Source organism: Amphiura filiformis, chromosome 18 (genome assembly GCF_039555335.1).
Source record: "Amphiura filiformis chromosome 18, Afil_fr2py, whole genome shotgun sequence".
Lineage (NCBI taxonomy): Eukaryota > Metazoa > Echinodermata > Ophiuroidea > Amphilepidida > Amphiuridae > Amphiura > Amphiura filiformis.
Genome location: NC_092645.1, coordinates 675,811 through 694,324, shown reverse-complemented (window position 1 = coordinate 694,324; position 18,514 = coordinate 675,811). Strand labels below are relative to the sequence as shown.

At 38.7% G+C, this 18,514-nt stretch overlaps 1 protein-coding gene across 1 annotated transcript; it reads right to left on the bottom strand.

Moving 5' to 3' along the window:
* Positions 1-649: 649 nt before the first annotated feature.
* LOC140139657 (potassium channel, subfamily K, member 16-like) lies at positions 650-15,758 on the bottom strand. Its single transcript, XM_072161360.1, has 2 exons — positions 14,784-15,758; positions 650-1,359 (listed from the first exon to the last, which is right to left on the bottom strand). The coding sequence occupies exons 1-2, from the start codon at positions 15,097-15,099 to the stop codon at positions 650-652; spliced, it is 1,026 nt and encodes a 341-aa protein (XP_072017461.1). The 5' UTR covers positions 15,100-15,758.
* Between the last annotated feature and the right edge of the window lie 2,756 nt (positions 15,759-18,514).

Here is an 18,514-nt window from a genome sequence, read left to right as displayed (position 1 = left end):
AATAACCCCCAAAAGGATCATTTTTTGTTTTGTGCTTTTAAATTATATTAAACTATAGTAAAAATAAAATAAAAATCGGATTACATAAAAAAATTATATTCTATTACATTTCTACGACTTTAACCACTATTTTAAATTATCATTCGGACATATTTCTAAACATCTCAAAAAAAGTAACTAACCCCCCTTAAATAATGACAATTATTAAAAAGCGGGTAGGCCTAATTGTTATACACATCTGTAAATGCGTTGAAGCAGAATTTATTTCTGCACATTTTGACACCTCATTTGTAGCAATTGACTTAATATTGACGCCACTGCGTACATTTAAATCAATGTAGCCCAAGATTTGAAAGTTGCAGTAAATTCTATTGATTTTGCATTCAGTGTAATTGAAGGAAATCTGTGTAATGATATCTGAGTGTTTTTGTATTGTAAAAAATTTGTATGTAAGTGCAACTTTCAAATCTGGACCTCACTACATTAAATTGACCGGTGTTTTATTGTTTTCTGGGCTATCGTATCAAATGAGGTGTCAAAATGCGCAGAAATAAATTCTGCTTCCAACGCATTTTACAGATTTGTAATACAATAGCCCTTTTTGAATAATGGCCATTATTTAAGGGGGTTAGTTACTTTTTTTAATTGTTTAGTCAGTTTGTGTCGCTTCTTCCTTGACCATTTTGTGAGGTTGATGACATAAACATTGATGTTGTTTACTGCTAACAGCTGCTTTATTATTGGCCTTATTCCCAGCGTCTTTGTGCTCCTCATTTTTCACTGAATCAGCATCAACAACTATCATAGCAATGGGTGGTTCCCTGTCATCTTTTCCCAAACGATTTTGCACAGCGGTACGCATTTTGGTTAATGTATGTTTTTGGTGTTTCCCAATGGCCGTTATTACCACGGCAAGATATGCCAATCCGAATACATACCAACATGCAACTGCGATATCATAAATCCATAGAAATTGTTGGTTCCGTGGATGATGTGAGTCCACTGACGCGACATAATCACCAAAACCAATTGTTGATAAAGTTATAAATGAATAATAGTGTGCGATTTCAAAAGGCCAATTTTCCATAATCATAAGTACAACAGATGGTAACAACACGATCAAACAATAACTTATCACAAATATCACAACATAGAGGGCGCCCTTCCTGAGTCGTCGGTGTTTGAATCTGCATTGGTTGTGGATGAAGTCTTCGATGATTCCCGACATCTTGTGAAAGTACTCGCAGTAGAAGTTACCTATAGTAGCAAGGAGCCAGCCGGTGAATGGAATTCCAAATAAAGCATAGAGGAGGCATACGTTGCGGCCCACGTCAGTTTTTGGTACCAATTTACCGTAACCTGTAAAATAAAAAAAATCATTATCAAAGATTAATGTGCTGTCTGTCTGCATTGTTTTTTAATGAATTAAGGTGTGTGCAATTACCAGTAGATATCTGATGAAGTAGTGTGCTATCAGCAGTAGATAGCTGACGAAGTAGTGTGCTATCAGCAGTAGATAGCTGCTGAAGTAGTGTGCTATCAGCAGTAGATAGCTGATGAAGTAGTGTGCTATCAGCAGTAGATAGCTGATGAAGTAGTGTATTATCAGCAGTAGATACTATCACCAGTATATTGTTGATGAAGTAGTGTGTTATCAGCAGTGACCTATAATGGTTGATGAAGTGGTGTGCTATCAGCAGTAGATAGTTGATGAAGTAGTGTACTATCAGCAGTAGATAGCTGATGAAACACTGTGCTATCAGCAGTAGTTGATGAAGTAGTGCGCTATCAGCAGTAGATAGCTGATGAAGTAGTGTGCTATCAGCAGTAGATAGTGGATGAAGTAGTGTGCTATCAGTATTAGATAGCTGATGAAGTAGCTTGCTATCAGCAGTAGATAGCTGATAAAGTAGTGCGCTATCAGCAGTAGATAGGCTTAGCTGATGAAGTAGTGTGCTATCAGCAGTAGATAGTTGATGAAGTAATTTGCTATCATCAGTATAGTGAGTTGAAGTAGTGTGCTATCAGCAGTAGTTGATGAAGTAGTGCGCAATCAGCAGTAGATATTTGATGAAATATAAATTTAGTATCAGCAGTAGATAGTTGATGAAGTAGTATACTATAACCAGTATATTGTTGATGAAGTAGTGTGATATCAGCATTATATAGTTAATGTAGTACTAGTAGGCCTAGTGTGCTATCAGCAGTAGATAGTTGATGCAGTAGTGTGTTATCAGCAGTAGATAGTTGACGAAGCAATGTACTATCAGCAGTAGATAGTTGACGAAGTAGTGTGCTATCAGCAGTAGATAGTTGATGAAGTAATGTACTATCAGCAGTAGATAGTTGATGAAGTAGTGTGTTATCAGCAGTAGATAGTTGATGAAGCAATGTACTATCAGCAGTAGACAATTGACGAAGTAGTGTGCTATCAGCAGTAGATAGTTGATGAAGCAATGTACTATCAGCAGTAGATAGTCGATGAAGTAGTGTGTTATCAGCAGTAGATAGTTGATGAAGTAATGTACTATCAGCAGTAGATAGTTGACGAAGTAGTGTGCTATCAGCAGTAGATAGTTGATGAAGTAGTGTGCTATCAGCAGTAGATAGTTGATGACGTATTGCACTATCAGCAGTAGATAGCTGATGAACTAGTGTACTATCAGCAGTAGATAGCTGATGAAGTAGTGTGCTTTTAGCAGTAGATAGCTGATGAAGTAGTGTGCTATCAGCAGTAGATAGGGCCTAGTTGATGAAGTAGTGTAGGCCTCCTATCAGCAGTAGATAGATGATGAAGTAGTGTGCTATCAGCAGTAGATAGCTGATGAACTAGTGTGCTATCAGCAGTAGATAGCTGATGAAGTAGTGTGCTATCAGCAGTAGATAGCTGATGAAGTAGTGTATTATCAGCAGTAGATACTATCACCAGTATATTGTTGATGAAGTAGTGTGTTATCAGCAGTGACCTATAATGGTTGATGAAGTGGTGTGCTATCAGCAGTAGATAGTTGATGAAGTACTGTACTATCAGCAGTAGATAGCTGATGAAACACTGTGCTATCAGCAGTAGTTGATGAAGTAGTGCGCTATCAGCAGTAGATAGCTGATGAAGTAGTGTGCTATCAGCAGTAGATAGTGGATGAAGTAGTGTGCTATCAGTATTAGATAGCTGATGAAGTAGCTTGCTATCAGCAGTAGATAGCTGATAAAGTAGTGCGCTATCAGCAGTAGATAGGCTTAGCTGATGAAGTAGTGTGCTATCAGCAGTAGATAGTTGATGAAGTAATTTGCTATCATCAGTATAGTGAGTTGAAGTAGTGTGCTATCAGCAGTAGTTGATGAAGTAGTGCGCAATCAGCAGTAGATATTTGATGAAATATAAATTTAGTATCAGCAGTAGATAGTTGATGAAGTAGTATACTATAACCAGTATATTGTTGATGAAGTAGTGTGATATCAGCATTATATAGTTAATGTAGTACTAGTAGGCCTAGTGTGCTATCAGCAGTAGATAGTTGATGCAGTAGTGTGTTATCAGCAGTAGATAGTTGACGAAGCAATGTACTATCAGCAGTAGATAGTTGACGAAGTAGTGTGCTATCAGCAGTAGATAGTTGATGAAGTAATGTACTATCAGCAGTAGATAGTTGATGAAGTAGTGTGTTATCAGCAGTAGATAGTTGATGAAGTAGTGTGCTATCAGCAGTAGATAGCTGATGAAGTAGTGTATTATCAGCAGTAGATACTATCACCAGTATATTGTTGATGAAGTAGTGTGTTATCAGCAGTGACCTATAATGGTTGATGAAGTGGTGTGCTATCAGCAGTAGATAGTTGATGAAGTAGTGTACTATCAGCAGTAGATAGCTGATGAAACACTGTGCTATCAGCAGTAGTTGATGAAGTAGTGCGCTATCAGCAGTAGATAGCTGATGAAGTAGTGTGCTATCAGCAGTAGATAGTGGATGAAGTAGTGTGCTATCAGTATTAGATAGCTGATGAAGTAGCTTGCTATCAGCAGTAGATAGCTGATAAAGTAGTGCGCTATCAGCAGTAGATAGGCTTAGCTGATGAAGTAGTGTGCTATCAGCAGTAGATAGTTGATGAAGTAATTTGCTATCATCAGTATAGTGAGTTGAAGTAGTGTGCTATCAGCAGTAGTTGATGAAGTAGTGCGCAATCAGCAGTAGATATTTGATGAAATATAAATTTAGTATCAGCAGTAGATAGTTGATGAAGTAGTATACTATAACCAGTATATTGTTGATGAAGTAGTGTGATATCAGCATTATATAGTTAATGTAGTACTAGTAGGCCTAGTGTGCTATCAGCAGTAGATAGTTGATGCAGTAGTGTGTTATCAGCAGTAGATAGTTGACGAAGCAATGTACTATCAGCAGTAGATAGTTGACGAAGTAGTGTGCTATCAGCAGTAGATAGTTGATGAAGTAATGTACTATCAGCAGTAGATAGTTGATGAAGTAGTGTGTTATCAGCAGTAGATAGTTGATGAAGCAATGTACTATCAGCAGTAGACAATTGACGAAGTAGTGTGCTATCAGCAGTAGATAGTTGATGAAGCAATGTACTATCAGCAGTAGATAGTCGATGAAGTAGTGTGTTATCAGCAGTAGATAGTTGATGAAGTAATGTACTATCAGCAGTAGATAGTTGACGAAGTAGTGTGCTATCAGCAGTAGATAGTTGATGAAGTAGTGTGCTATCAGCAGTAGATAGTTGATGACGTATTGCACTATCAGCAGTAGATAGCTGATGAACTAGTGTACTATCAGCAGTAGATAGCTGATGAAGTAGTGTGCTTTCAGCAGTAGATAGCTGATGAAGTAGTGTGCTATCAGCAGTAGATAGGGCCTAGTTGATGAAGTAGTGTAGGCCTCCTATCAGCAGTAGATAGATGATGAAGTAGTGTGCTATCAGCAGTAGATAGCTGATGAACTAGTGTGCTATCAGCAGTAGATAGCTGATGAAGTAGTGTGCTATCAGCAGTAGATAGCTGATGAAGTAGTGTATTATCAGCAGTAGATACTATCACCAGTATATTGTTGATGAAGTAGTGTGTTATCAGCAGTGACCTATAATGGTTGATGAAGTGGTGTGCTATCAGCAGTAGATAGTTGATGAAGTACTGTACTATCAGCAGTAGATAGCTGATGAAACACTGTGCTATCAGCAGTAGTTGATGAAGTAGTGCGCTATCAGCAGTAGATAGCTGATGAAGTAGTGTGCTATCAGCAGTAGATAGTGGATGAAGTAGTGTGCTATCAGTATTAGATAGCTGATGAAGTAGCTTGCTATCAGCAGTAGATAGCTGATAAAGTAGTGCGCTATCAGCAGTAGATAGGCTTAGCTGATGAAGTAGTGTGCTATCAGCAGTAGATAGTTGATGAAGTAATTTGCTATCATCAGTATAGTGAGTTGAAGTAGTGTGCTATCAGCAGTAGTTGATGAAGTAGTGCGCAATCAGCAGTAGATATTTGATGAAATATAAATTTAGTATCAGCAGTAGATAGTTGATGAAGTAGTATACTATAACCAGTATATTGTTGATGAAGTAGTGTGATATCAGCATTATATAGTTAATGTAGTACTAGTAGGCCTAGTGTGCTATCAGCAGTAGATAGTTGATGCAGTAGTGTGTTATCAGCAGTAGATAGTTGACGAAGCAATGTACTATCAGCAGTAGATAGTTGACGAAGTAGTGTGCTATCAGCAGTAGATAGTTGATGAAGTAATGTACTATCAGCAGTAGATAGTTGATGAAGTAGTGTGTTATCAGCAGTAGATAGTTGATGAAGCAATGTACTATCAGCAGTAGACAGTTGACGAAGTAGTGTGCTATCAGCAGTAGATAGTTGATGAAGCAATGTACTATCAGCAGTAGATAGTCGATGAAGTAGTGTGTTATCAGCAGTAGATAGTTGATGAAGTAATGTACTATCAGCAGTAGATAGTTGACGAAGTAGTGTGCTATCAGCAGTAGATAGTTGATGAAGTAGTGTGCTATCAGCAGTAGATAGCTGATGAAGTAGTGTGCTTTTAGCAGTAGATAGCTGATGAAGTAGTGTGCTATCAGCAGTAGATAGGGCCTAGTTGATGAAGTAGTGTAGGCCTCCTATCAGCAGTAGATAGATGATGAAGTAGTGTGCTATCAGCAGTAGATTGTTGATGAAGTAGTGTGCTATCAGCAGTAGATAGCTGATGAAGCAATGTACTATCAGCAGTAGATAGCTGATGAAGTAGTGTATTATCAGCAGTAGATAGCTGATGAAGCAATGTACTATCAGCAGTAGATAGTTGATGAAGTAGTGTATTATCAGCAGTAGATTGTAGATGCAGTAGTGTGCTATCAGCAACAGATAGTAGGTTGATGAAGTTGTTTGCTATCATCAGTGAAAAGCTGAGTGCAGTAGCGTGCTATCAGCAGTAGATAGTTGATGAAGTAGTGTGCTATCAGCAGTAGATAGTTGATGCAGTAGTGTGAGTAGTATAAGATGTGCTTCTAGAGGAGGGGGTGCAGGGGTGAAAGAGGTGCACCGGAAGTGACGTCACGTGACCTTTGACCCGGAAGTGACGTCACGTGACCTTTGACCCGGAAGTGACGTCACGTGACCTTTGACCCGGAAGTGACGTCACGTGACATTACGATATGAATATTCATGAGATGGGCGTGGCTAATTAGTATATATGAATATTCATGAGATGGGCGTGGCTAATTAGCATATATGAATATTCATGAAGTGGGCGTGGCTAATTAGCATATATGAATATTCATGAAGTGGGCGTGACTAATTTACATATATGAATATTCCTGAAGTGGGCGTGACTAATTTGCATATATGAATATTCATGTCACGATATGAATATTAATGAGACGAAATTTAAATAAAGAGTCACTTTTAGTTTATTTCATATTTATTTATTTCAATTCAATTCATTTATATAATTTTAATTCATTTAATTTCAATGTAATTGATTTCATTTTAATTTATTTCATTTTAATTCATTTCATTTCAATGTAATTTATTTCGTTTTAATTTAGTTCATTTTATTTTAACTCAATTCATTTCATATTTAAATAAACAAAACAAATCTTATATTTATGAACGAAACTCGTCCAACCCACGGTCCACTCTCAACCGAGCGAGATTTACCACCTCCGCTTTCGTGAAGAATTCCGTCGAATAGAAACCGGCGTGCATGGCGCGCATTAACGCCGGAGCGTCCATATGACCGTCACCGTCTCGATACCGTATGTTTCGCCATGTCTCTCGAAGTTCGGCGACGGTCGCGTCAAAATCGATCAAATTAAGGTCGAACCGCATATAGGCCTGGTAAATTAGAAAAATCAAGTTAAAATGAATGAAAAAATCAAATAAAATTTTAATATGAAAATTACCGCATCAGCCTCTTAATTATCATGCCTGTTAAGCTACTATAACTTGACCTTGACCGTTATGTAATATTAATTCATGAACAGTTTCCTTTCTACCTCTTGTAACCTTGACCATTACATAACTCCAACAAGTTTAACTTTACAAAACACAGATTTCGAGTTCAAGTTTACGCGTCACAATACTATAAGTAACGCAAGTAAATTATTATTTTTTAATTACTAATAAACATGTTTGAAATAACAAGTAATACAATTTTAGTAAATATTAATAAGTCGAGTCGTTATCAAGCTTTATAATCTTACGTTAATACGACCGAGTTTCTTGGCAATTATCAACTCAGAGTCAGGTTACTTGCGTTGGAAAATGCATTAGCTGGGTCGGAAATAGAAAATGAGTGGTGAAATGCGTCAATTGCGTAATAAAGTGCGTCAATCGCGTAACGAAATGCGTAACGCAACAGCTTATATAAACGGGTTTTAGAGGGTTTTTAAAAAAATTTTGATTAATGACGAGTCGACTTGGTCTTTTTTTTATTTCTCCATTTTTATTTTCGTACGCGAACATTTTAATCTTCGCTGTCCGTGGCATCATCCTCGACGTTCTCCTTGTCCGCATCGTACTGGAACAGCCCGTCAAATTTAGATCGATGTTTGGCCATCGTTCTCTTCACGGCTCGGTCCACTTCGACCCCTTTGTCCATTTTCTCCTCGAGATCGTCCGTGATTTCCGTATAAACGTCGTCGTCTTTGAGATACGCGTGGCTCCGTAGAAACGTCCGGTACTGGTCGAAAAAGTCGCGTTTTACGGCCCAAACGGTTTTCAGGTAGGCCTTTTCCATCGCCATCTCCGGGTCCATACCATCGTCGACGTATTTTTCGTATTTCTCCCTCCTCATATCATCCGTAGCTTCTTTAGCTCCCTCGTACCATTCCCGATAAGCCTCGTTATCTTCCAAGTCGTCGCCGGACTCTCGGTCCGAGACCTCATCCTCGATTTCCGAGTCGGAATCCTCTTCCTCCTCGTCTTCATCATCATCCTCCTCTTCTTCATCTTCTGGGTGTACGTTTCGCTCGTGTCTCTCGAGATCGTACTTGCGCGAGAACGCCCTGTCGCACAGGGAACAAGCGTGAGGTTTATAAGCATTCATGTCGACTCTTTGAAGGTTAATATGGAAATGACTAAAAGGTGAAATAACCCGCTTATATAAGCTTTTGCGTCACGCATTTTGATACGCGATTGACGCACTTTATTACGCCATTGACGCATCTCGTTACGCAATCGACGCATTTCGTTATGCAATCGACGTATTGGACGCATTTCCCCGCGCAATTGACGCAAACAGCTCGGTTTCCGACGCAAACGATGTCATAAGGTAGTCTTGGCATTCTCGTCTATTCTCTCTCTGGACACTGAAGCGAAAACATGGGTTTCAACTCTACGCGTCGTCGCAACGATTGGGACGAGTATGTCCGAGAGGAACAGCGGCAGCAACTCCACGATTTCCTGAACTTTATAATCGGCGACGAGTTGGAACGCGCCGTGATGAATCGTGACGAAGACTACGAGGAAGAGGCTTTGGATACGGAATATGTGTTGGCTATATTTGCGACTTTTCGACCTTAATTTGATCGATTTTGACGCGACCGTCGCCGAACTTCGAGAGACATGGCGAAACATACGGTATCGAGACGGCGACGGTCATATGGACGCTCCGGCGTTAATGCGCGCCATGCATGCCGGTTTCTATTCGATGGAATTCTTCACGAAAGCGGAGGTGGTAAATCTCGCTCGGTTGAGAGTGGACCGTGGGTTGGATGAGTTTCGTTCATAAATATAAGATTGTTTATTTATTTAAATATGAAATGAATTGAGTTGAAATGAAATGAACTAAATTAAAACGAAATAAATTATTTCAAACGAAATGAATTTAAATGAAATAAATTAAAATGAAATAAATTGCATTGAAATGAATTAAAATTATATAAATGAATTGAAATGAATTAAAATTATATAAATGAATTGAAATGAAATAAATAAACATGAAATAAACTAAACAAATTTGGCATATTTAAATTTCGTCTCATTAATATTCATATCGTGACATGAATATTCATATTGCAAATTAGTCACGCCCATCTCATGAATATTCATACATGCTAATTAGCCACGCCCACGTCATGAATATTCATATATGCTAATTAGCAACGCCCACTTTTATGAATATTCATATATGCTAATTAGCCACGCCCATCTCGTGAATATTCATATATGCTAATTAGCCACGCCCATCTCATGAATATTCATATCGTGATGTCACGTGACGTCACTTCCGGTGCACCTCTTGCACCCCTGCACCCCGGGCTCGAGGGGGACGTCTTATACTACTAGTGTGCTATCAGCAGTAGATAGCCGATGAAGTAGTGTGCTATCAGCAGTAGATAGCTGATGAAGTAGTGTGCTATCAGCAGTAGATTGTTGATGAAGTAGTGTATTATCAGCAGTAGATTGTTGATGAAGTAGTGTATTATCAGCAGTAGATTATTGATGCAGTAGTGTACTATTACTTGCAACAGATAGTAGGTTGATGAAGTAGTTTGCTATCATCAGTGGAAAGCTGAGTGCAGTAGCGTGCTATCAGCAGTAGATAGTTGATGTAGTAGTGTGCTTTCAGCAGTAGATAGTTGATGCAGTAATGTACTATCAACAACAGATAGTTGGTTGATGAAGTAGTATCATCAGTGGAAAGCTGAGTGCAGCGTATAGCGTGCTATCAGGAGTAGATTGTTGATGAAGTAATTTGCTGTCATCAGTATAGTGAGTTTGATTTAAATAATTATAAAAACATATAATTGCACACGAGAAATATTTAAATATTACAAAAAACATCAAATTACATAACAACATTTGTACAATAGTAACATTTAAATATTATGAAAACATCAAATAATTGCACATTGGAAATATTTAAAAATACCTAACAAAAATGAAATCCGTGTTGCGTGATTCAGAACAGACCAGCTGCTAAATAGGATTTAATTTGAAAAATGAAGTGAAATAACAGAAAACAAATGCTAACATGGTGGAGCAGTGGCGTAGATTTCTTTTTGACATGGGGGTGGGATGGGGAAATTTTCTTGAAGTATAGTGAATCCAGCACCTTTTGACGACAGAATAAGTTGATGGTACAAATGCGCGCGAAAAAATTGCCATATTGAATCTAAACTGGTGAAATATGGTGCAAAAGCGGAATAAATGCGCACGAATCGCGTAAAAATGTGTACTTTTAGGGCTAAAATGACCAAATATGAGGTTAATTTGGTCAGAAACCTACAGGCGTCAACATTGCATTAGGGGATGATTGTATGGACCACCCCCTGGCAAAAATCCCCCTCCAACCCACCCCCGGATCTACGTCTATGTGGGGGGAGGGAGGTAAATTCGTATAATTGATTCAAAATACTTAAAATAACATATAAAAATGCTAGCATTGAAGAAATTGATATCCGCTTAATTACTACTGATCTAAAATATAAAATGCCTGAATTAATTTATTTAATTATTATACACGGCATAATTACTTGTGAGCATACTTACTAAAACTGATTAAATCGTATGGATGGTGATCGTTGTTAATGATTTCATATGGTACATCAAAATGATGTACTTAAAAAAATAGATAAGGGCTTCCTGTAGGTATAATAAGCCCAATCGGCATTGGAAGTTTGCAATGCATTGTGGGACAGTTTTTGCAGTTTTAGGACACTTTGTCCTTTGACCTTTCAGAAAATTCAGAAATATTGGGTTTTTGTGCGTACAAAATATAATCTAAAATGTTTTACAATATTTAAAACAAATATAAAAAATATTAGTGTTGTATAAAATAATTATTTGGTATTTTTAATGATCAAAATTGTGACAATAATAAGAAAATTAATATTAATTACGTAAATTTTCCCGATATGTCAGAGGTCAAAGTGTCCCAAAACTGCTCTCAAAAACCGGAAGTTAGAATGGCGATTGGGCTTATTAGTCCTACGGTACTAGTTTATTACGCTGACAGAGACCAAAAATATCAATAATTATGAGCTATTTGAGCTGATAGGTTAATGGACTATTCCAGTATTAAAATCAATATTCATGTTATAGCCATATGGTCTTCTTTTCTCTTTTCTCTTCTTCTTTTTTGTTGACATTTGTAATATTTACACATGTCTAAATTTACCCTAATTGGAAATTCAGTCAAATTCGTTGTCTTTTGAAATGCAACTCTACTAGTCTTATTACAAGACTGCCCTACCCTAACCCTAACTCCGTAAACGAGGACTGGACTCAAGTATAGGACTCAATTCGGTAACTGTATCTTTGTTCAAACCTGATTCTTATCCTGCGTTACCCCAAAAGGTGGTTTTGTTACATTTTGATGTGCAGCTTCACTTAGAAGATTAGGTCTTAAATTGAGGCTAATTTATTCTATGTTACTCCTGTTTTAAAATCATTTTTAATTATTTTCTTATGACGTTTGGCATGAAATATGCCAAGGGTGGTTGTGGATTAGGGGAAGGTGGATTAGAGGGAGGGATTCATATCGTAAATTTGATCTAAAACCCCTATTAAATATTTGAATCTAGTAAATAAATGCAGAAGGTCTTTTAAAAGACTAATACTTGCTCAGAATGATTGTAAATGTGGACTAAAGGGGGTGGGTTAAATCCCACCTACTTTGTAATTGTTTTTGCCCCCACACTCTCATTTGTTTTAACCGATTTCCATAAAAAACATTTAATTTTTTTACTATGTAATGCAAAGGTACCCCAGTTTGTGACACAGGGCCTTCTACTTCACACAGTGGATTTATGATGCGTGATTCTTATTAACGTCAGACATTAAAAGATTGGTCTGAACCCTGGAATTATGGAAACTTTCGGGCAAATGGCATTTTGGCCCAAATTTGACCTCACAGATGAACTTATCAAGTCTTTGCCATTCTAAATATGTATACTTTTATATACTTTAGACCAACAATTTAGAAGTTATGAGGCCCGAATGTTTCCATAATTCCAGGGTTCAAACCAACCTTAAACCAATATTCATGTTATTAGACATGCGGTCTTCTTTTTTCGTTTTTTGTTGACATATTTGTGATATTTACACATGTCCAAACTTACACTTAATTGGAATCCGTCAAATTATAAAAAAACAGTCTGTCCACTTAGAAGTACAAACCAAATCTGTGGCTTTGGGGGTCGATGCTTTGCGTCACACGCGAGCGCGACGCGACGCGTAAAGAGCGTGGTGTACAAATCGCGCAGCAGTTGGCGCGCCAAAGAAGCATTGCGCTGAAATAATTATTCTCATACCTCCAGTTTCCGAGGTCTATTTACTTTGTACTTCTATGTGGACAGACTATTTTTTGTAGTCGTCATGTGAAATGAACTTGGCGTGTATTTTTCAAGCCTGATTTTATTTTATGCCATGTGAATGCAATATTGAAAACATTGAAACATTTTAAAGTTATTTTAAGTCCTAGAAGCAGTTAATGAAAAAAATTATCAAATAATTAAAAAGTTACTAAAATAAGTAAACAAATTGAAACTACCACTTCATCGTCTATCTACTGCTGATAGCACATTACTTCATCTGCTATCAACTGATGATAGCAAACTAATTCATCAACTGTCTACTGCTAATAGTACACTACTTCATCGACCATCTATACTGCTATGCTGATAGCAAACTACTCCAACTATCATGACTATCTCCTATTGATATTGATAGCAGTGACACTGCTTCATCAACTATCTACTGCTGATAACCCACTACTTTATCAACTATCTACTACTGATAGCACATTATTTCATCGCCTATATCTAATGCTGATAGTACAATAGTTCATCAGCTATCTACTGCTGATAGCCCACTACTTCATCAGCTATCTACTGCTGATAACCCACTACTTCATCAGCTATCTACTGCTGATAGCACGTTACTTCATCGACTATCTACTGTTGATATCAGACTACTTCATCAACTATCTACTGCCGATAGCACACTACTTCAACTATCTACTGCCGATAGCACATTCATTTTCATTTCATTTCATTCGGCTGCGAAGCAGGCGACTACAAAGTTTCTCCATGTACTACGATCTGAAGCCAAAGTGACAATGGCATCTGGCAGTAGAAAGTTGTCGAAATCCCCCAACAGTTTTTGCACATAAGACAGGTAGGATGTTCCTTGCCTTACAGGTCTTCTTTTACCATGTAATGGGGTGTAGAGAGCATATCTTCTGCATGGTTCATCTTCCTGCATCCTCAGGGTATGTCCCAGGAATCGTAGTTGTCGTGATCTGACAGAGTTGATAAGAGGCACAGTGTTGGTGATGGTATAGACCCTTTCATTACTAACATGGTCGGTGCCCTTGATGTTCAGCATTATCCTGTAACATGATGTACCAAAAGCGTTGATCTTATTTTCCATATCAGTAGATATCACCCAGGACTCACAGCCATAGAGCAATACTGTAACACAAGTGGTGTTAAACAGCTTGACTTTTGTTGCAACAGTGATTGTTGGACTTCTCCACAGATGCTCCAGTTTCCAAAATGCATACCAAGCAAGCGCCTTCCGTCGGGAGAGGTCACTGGTGCTAGAGCCCATCATGGAACCAAGATATTTAAAATCAGTGACATACTTGATGGGTTCTCCGTATACTTGGAGTGGTGGCTGAGGATTACAGTTGATGGCCATGTACTCAGTTTTGGGAACACTGATGATGAGACCCAGGCTTTCTGCTGCAGCCGCTGTTCTGGTTAGCTGTGCCTGTGCCCGCGGGATGGAAGATTCAAGCAAGGCAATATCATCAGCGAAATCCAAGTCGTTCAAAACCTTTGCAAAATTTTGATAGCACACAACTGCATCAACTATCTACTGTTGATAGCACGCTACTTCATCAACTATATCTATCGCTGATACTATACTACTTGATCAACTATCTACTGTTGATAGACTATTTTGAGATTTTGGTATGAGAAGAAAGCTCATATTTTCTCATTAGGCCTATCCCAGTAACATTTAACGCCCGAGGAGATATGTTTTGTTTAGATCCACCAAAGGAGCATTGTTATACATGTAATTTTGAAACAGATTCGATGGTATGCCTAGATCTCGTGGGGATGCGGGGATAAATCCCCCCATAATATTTTGTGGGGGCGGGATGGTCCATACAATCTTTCCTCACAATGTTGACGCCTGTATATGGATTTCTGGCCAAGTAACGTCATTTTTGGCCATTTTAGTTTTCCTCCAAAAAATGGTAAGCCGGTCAACCCTTTTAAGGGTTGGTGCAAAACATTATGATATAAATCTTACCTATAGTGGTGACTACAGTCCCAGAAAAGTAGAAGGCGCTGGCATAATCCCAATTGGACGGATTAGACGCATTCCGAGAAGGGTCAATTCCATGTGCTACCGCTCTCTTCACGTGATCTATAAATTCTTCCAATTCATCCTCGTCCAAGCAATCTTCATCCCGTAACTCTTGCTTGGCATCTTGAAGAGTACTTCGCACACGTGTCTCATTCTCAGTTTCAAGATAATGAAAGATTGCCGCACCGAGAAACAGGTACATGAAAAAACAGATGAATAGACTAAGTAGCTTGTACCAACGGATACTATTCTCAGCCATATTTGGTATAATGATCTCCTTATTTGGTAAATGGATAAGGCGACACAATACGTTGAGGCGTGTTTCCGTTGTGATAGTCTTAATTACAGTACAGTAGAGTCATTGATGTTCTAGTTCTTGTTTATAATCTATGTTTAGATAGGCACTAAAACATACATTCGTTGGAAATCACAAACTTGTTCAACTGGTCTCACTTTTATTGTAGTGGTTACAGCATCGCACTTTACGGCATCTTCCATCCCAATAATGACCTGTCACAAGATGGTGTATCAGAGGTTGTTGATTTTGATTTTAACTTCGTAATGTTTTCAGGTACAGAATTGTAGGACCCTTCAAAATTGTGTCGGAAGCCGCCACCTTGTTGAGTGAGGATCGTTCTTTCTTGACGTAATTCGCTTCTTTAGTTACCTTTTCGTATACCACCTAGACTGCGGAACTCAGTCCTCAATGATAGTCATTTATCTTTTGGTCGTTATATGACTATCATTTGATACCAACGTGCTTATTGTCGAAGGTGTGCTTTAGGCTGTCCAAATATGTAAACACGACGAAATCCTTACCTAGGGGACTCTTATTCACGTGTTCATTTACAACACAAACCTATATCGAATCCCAGTGGCTTGCAAATAATGAAATGGCTGCACCCCGGGACGTATCAAGTTAATATAAAAGCATTTCAAATAGCAGCCCGTTGAGGTCAATGAACTACGCCCTGAAACCGATGGAGTAGTGCCCCATCAAAAGAAGCTCTCCATACACAAACAAACAAATACAATAGGACAAGGCCAGCACCTATAATCTGCTTAGTGATATATGGTATTTGAGCTCTTCTAAAGCTTAATATCTTGAAGATTAGTATTCGCTAGTCGTTTGTGCATAATAGAATATGCATTTAAGATGCAAAATTTTAGTTATTAGGCCTATATACAATTACAAATATTGGTATTATGACATACGGAAGTATGTGGTATATAAAGCGACTAATAAAATCATGTCATCATGGCTTCATCAGGGAACCTCTATTATTATCGGGAATTGCCTGTTACACATGATCGCACACAAGGTCGTAGGCAATTGGTCGGACCTCATCTGCCCAGAACATATTGACCCAGGTCAGCATACCGCCATATCCTTCCCGACATGCTTAGTAGCCAAGTCCGTAGAAGAGTGGATCCACACATTCCACACACTATGTACACAAATATACATTTGGCCACATTTTATTATACGATTAATACGAATTTATTAAACATGGTAACAAATATTCTCTAGCAAATCGGTTATAGATGGAACTGGTAGGCATATTATAAATTCGGGATATTAAATATCTTCCTGACCAGCCAGATCTGCGCATGGTCAAAGACGAGTATCAGACCGACTCAAACTGGCTTAGTCTCCACATCAGCCAGTTTGGTTCCGCCCCTCCACAGGGAGCGTAACCTGTGTAGGAGACTCGGTCGGACCTGGTCGGACCTCATCTCTCCCCATCGATTGTGTCCTATAATCCCCGACATTGCCCTTATGAAGTCACATCGCCCTGGCTTCATGTCAAAGGTTCTTTATGTCCCGGATGTTTGTCATTGATTAATTCATTTCTGTATCCATTTAATATGTACACAGGTGGCACCCTGGTTTTTTAAATTTTTATTTCTTTTTATGTAACAAATTCAGGTTTTTCCATTACGCGGGGCCGTTATTGCTACCATTGAATGAATACGGAATGATATGCGTTTCTAGTACATACAGCGTCTGACCATAGTCTGGCTGTACCTGAGGACCTAACCTGAGTCTCACGGGCTGCAAGAATGGCTCTTCATACACAAATTAACAAATACAATGAAGGGTCACCATTGCTCTCCATACACAAATGAACAAATGCAATGGAGGAGTCCGACTCATGTAAATGAGCCTTTTGACATCTCAAGAATAGATAGAGGAATTCGTAGCTCTGTGTCCGGTTCCTACATTATGCAGATTAGCAGACCGGCTGGCAGACTGGCAGACCGGATTGTTCATGAAATAGCACGTCTCACACCGACATCGCCCGGTTAATAATTACATGACAGCAGAGACAGTGAAATGAATACCCGGGATCGATACACGTGAATGTGCTATGCACGATTTGATATTCCCGCAATTGATTTGCTCACTCACACACAGAGAGGTCAATTACCAGGCAATTGTCAGTAGCCTTAGTCGGATGTCCCTCGGCTCATTATGCGTCTCAAAGGTCGGAACAAAATGGCCATGCGCATGGCTGTGGATTCAACCTACCATGGCGATTTCTGCCATGAAGATATCGGGCGATGACACTGTGTGTCTGTGTGGTATATGCGTTTATTTTGATAAAGTCTGTTTACCTGCTTCACAAATCAAGTCCAGGCAATCATTGTTATTTCATTGTATTGGCATATATAATATATTGTCCTTGGTTGCTTGTCATTCGGACGAACCAGCTTCTGCAGAAATAACAACGTCAGTATTGTCGAAGGTGTACTTTATGATGTGCAAACACGACGACATCCCCACAACCCATTACTGGCACGTCAGCTGTGCTGGTACATGCGTTCTGCTATTAAGGTCTGTATTTTAGTGTCACATACAAATCCTGGCAATCATGGTCATTTCATTAATAGTTATATTGTCCTGGGTGGCTTGCCTTTCGAGTGAACCAGCTTCTGTCTGCTCAGAGTTTGTGGGGTTGGTTAGAATCTTCACAAACGTACTATCAAACATAGAGGCCACATTCGCTGCTATCTACTGAAGATATGTGACACATCCGGCTTTCTCTTTGAAGATAGCTGTTTATTTCACTGAACAGTTTCATCTGTAGGATTGGTTTGATTATCAAAGTAAATTTAGGTAAACAAATCTAAACAAATTTAGGTAAACAAATTTAGGTAAACAAATTTAGGTAAACTTCTCCCACGGAAAGTGGCTGTAGCCTCATTCCCAGAGTGTGGTGGTGCAAGCAGTGAGTCATATACGTGATCTAGAGTGTATGAGCCTATGTCCCGGTTCATGGTGGCGGCCCCCTTTCTCCTGATCCATATGGCCTCCCTGACATCGGATGATGGCTTTCTCAAAAGTGACTTTCCGCGGGAGAAGCAGTGAACCAAGTCACTTTTGAGAAAGCCATCATCCGAGATGGCGAAAGCTAAAGACGTGAGTAGTTTACTGGATTTGTTTACCTAAATTTACTTTGATAACTGTTTATTTGTTTAAAGTTACTGGATTGATGTTGACCAATTATGGACGTAACAGTCTCCTTCACACTCGGTTTATGACATTCCTAAACATGTGTTCATGATTGAGCTACATTCAGTCTGAGTCCGAGACTACGATTGAAACTGATTTTGGACTTCGACTCGTGCAGGTTGTATATCATATAGCATATTGTATCGGTCAATTGGAT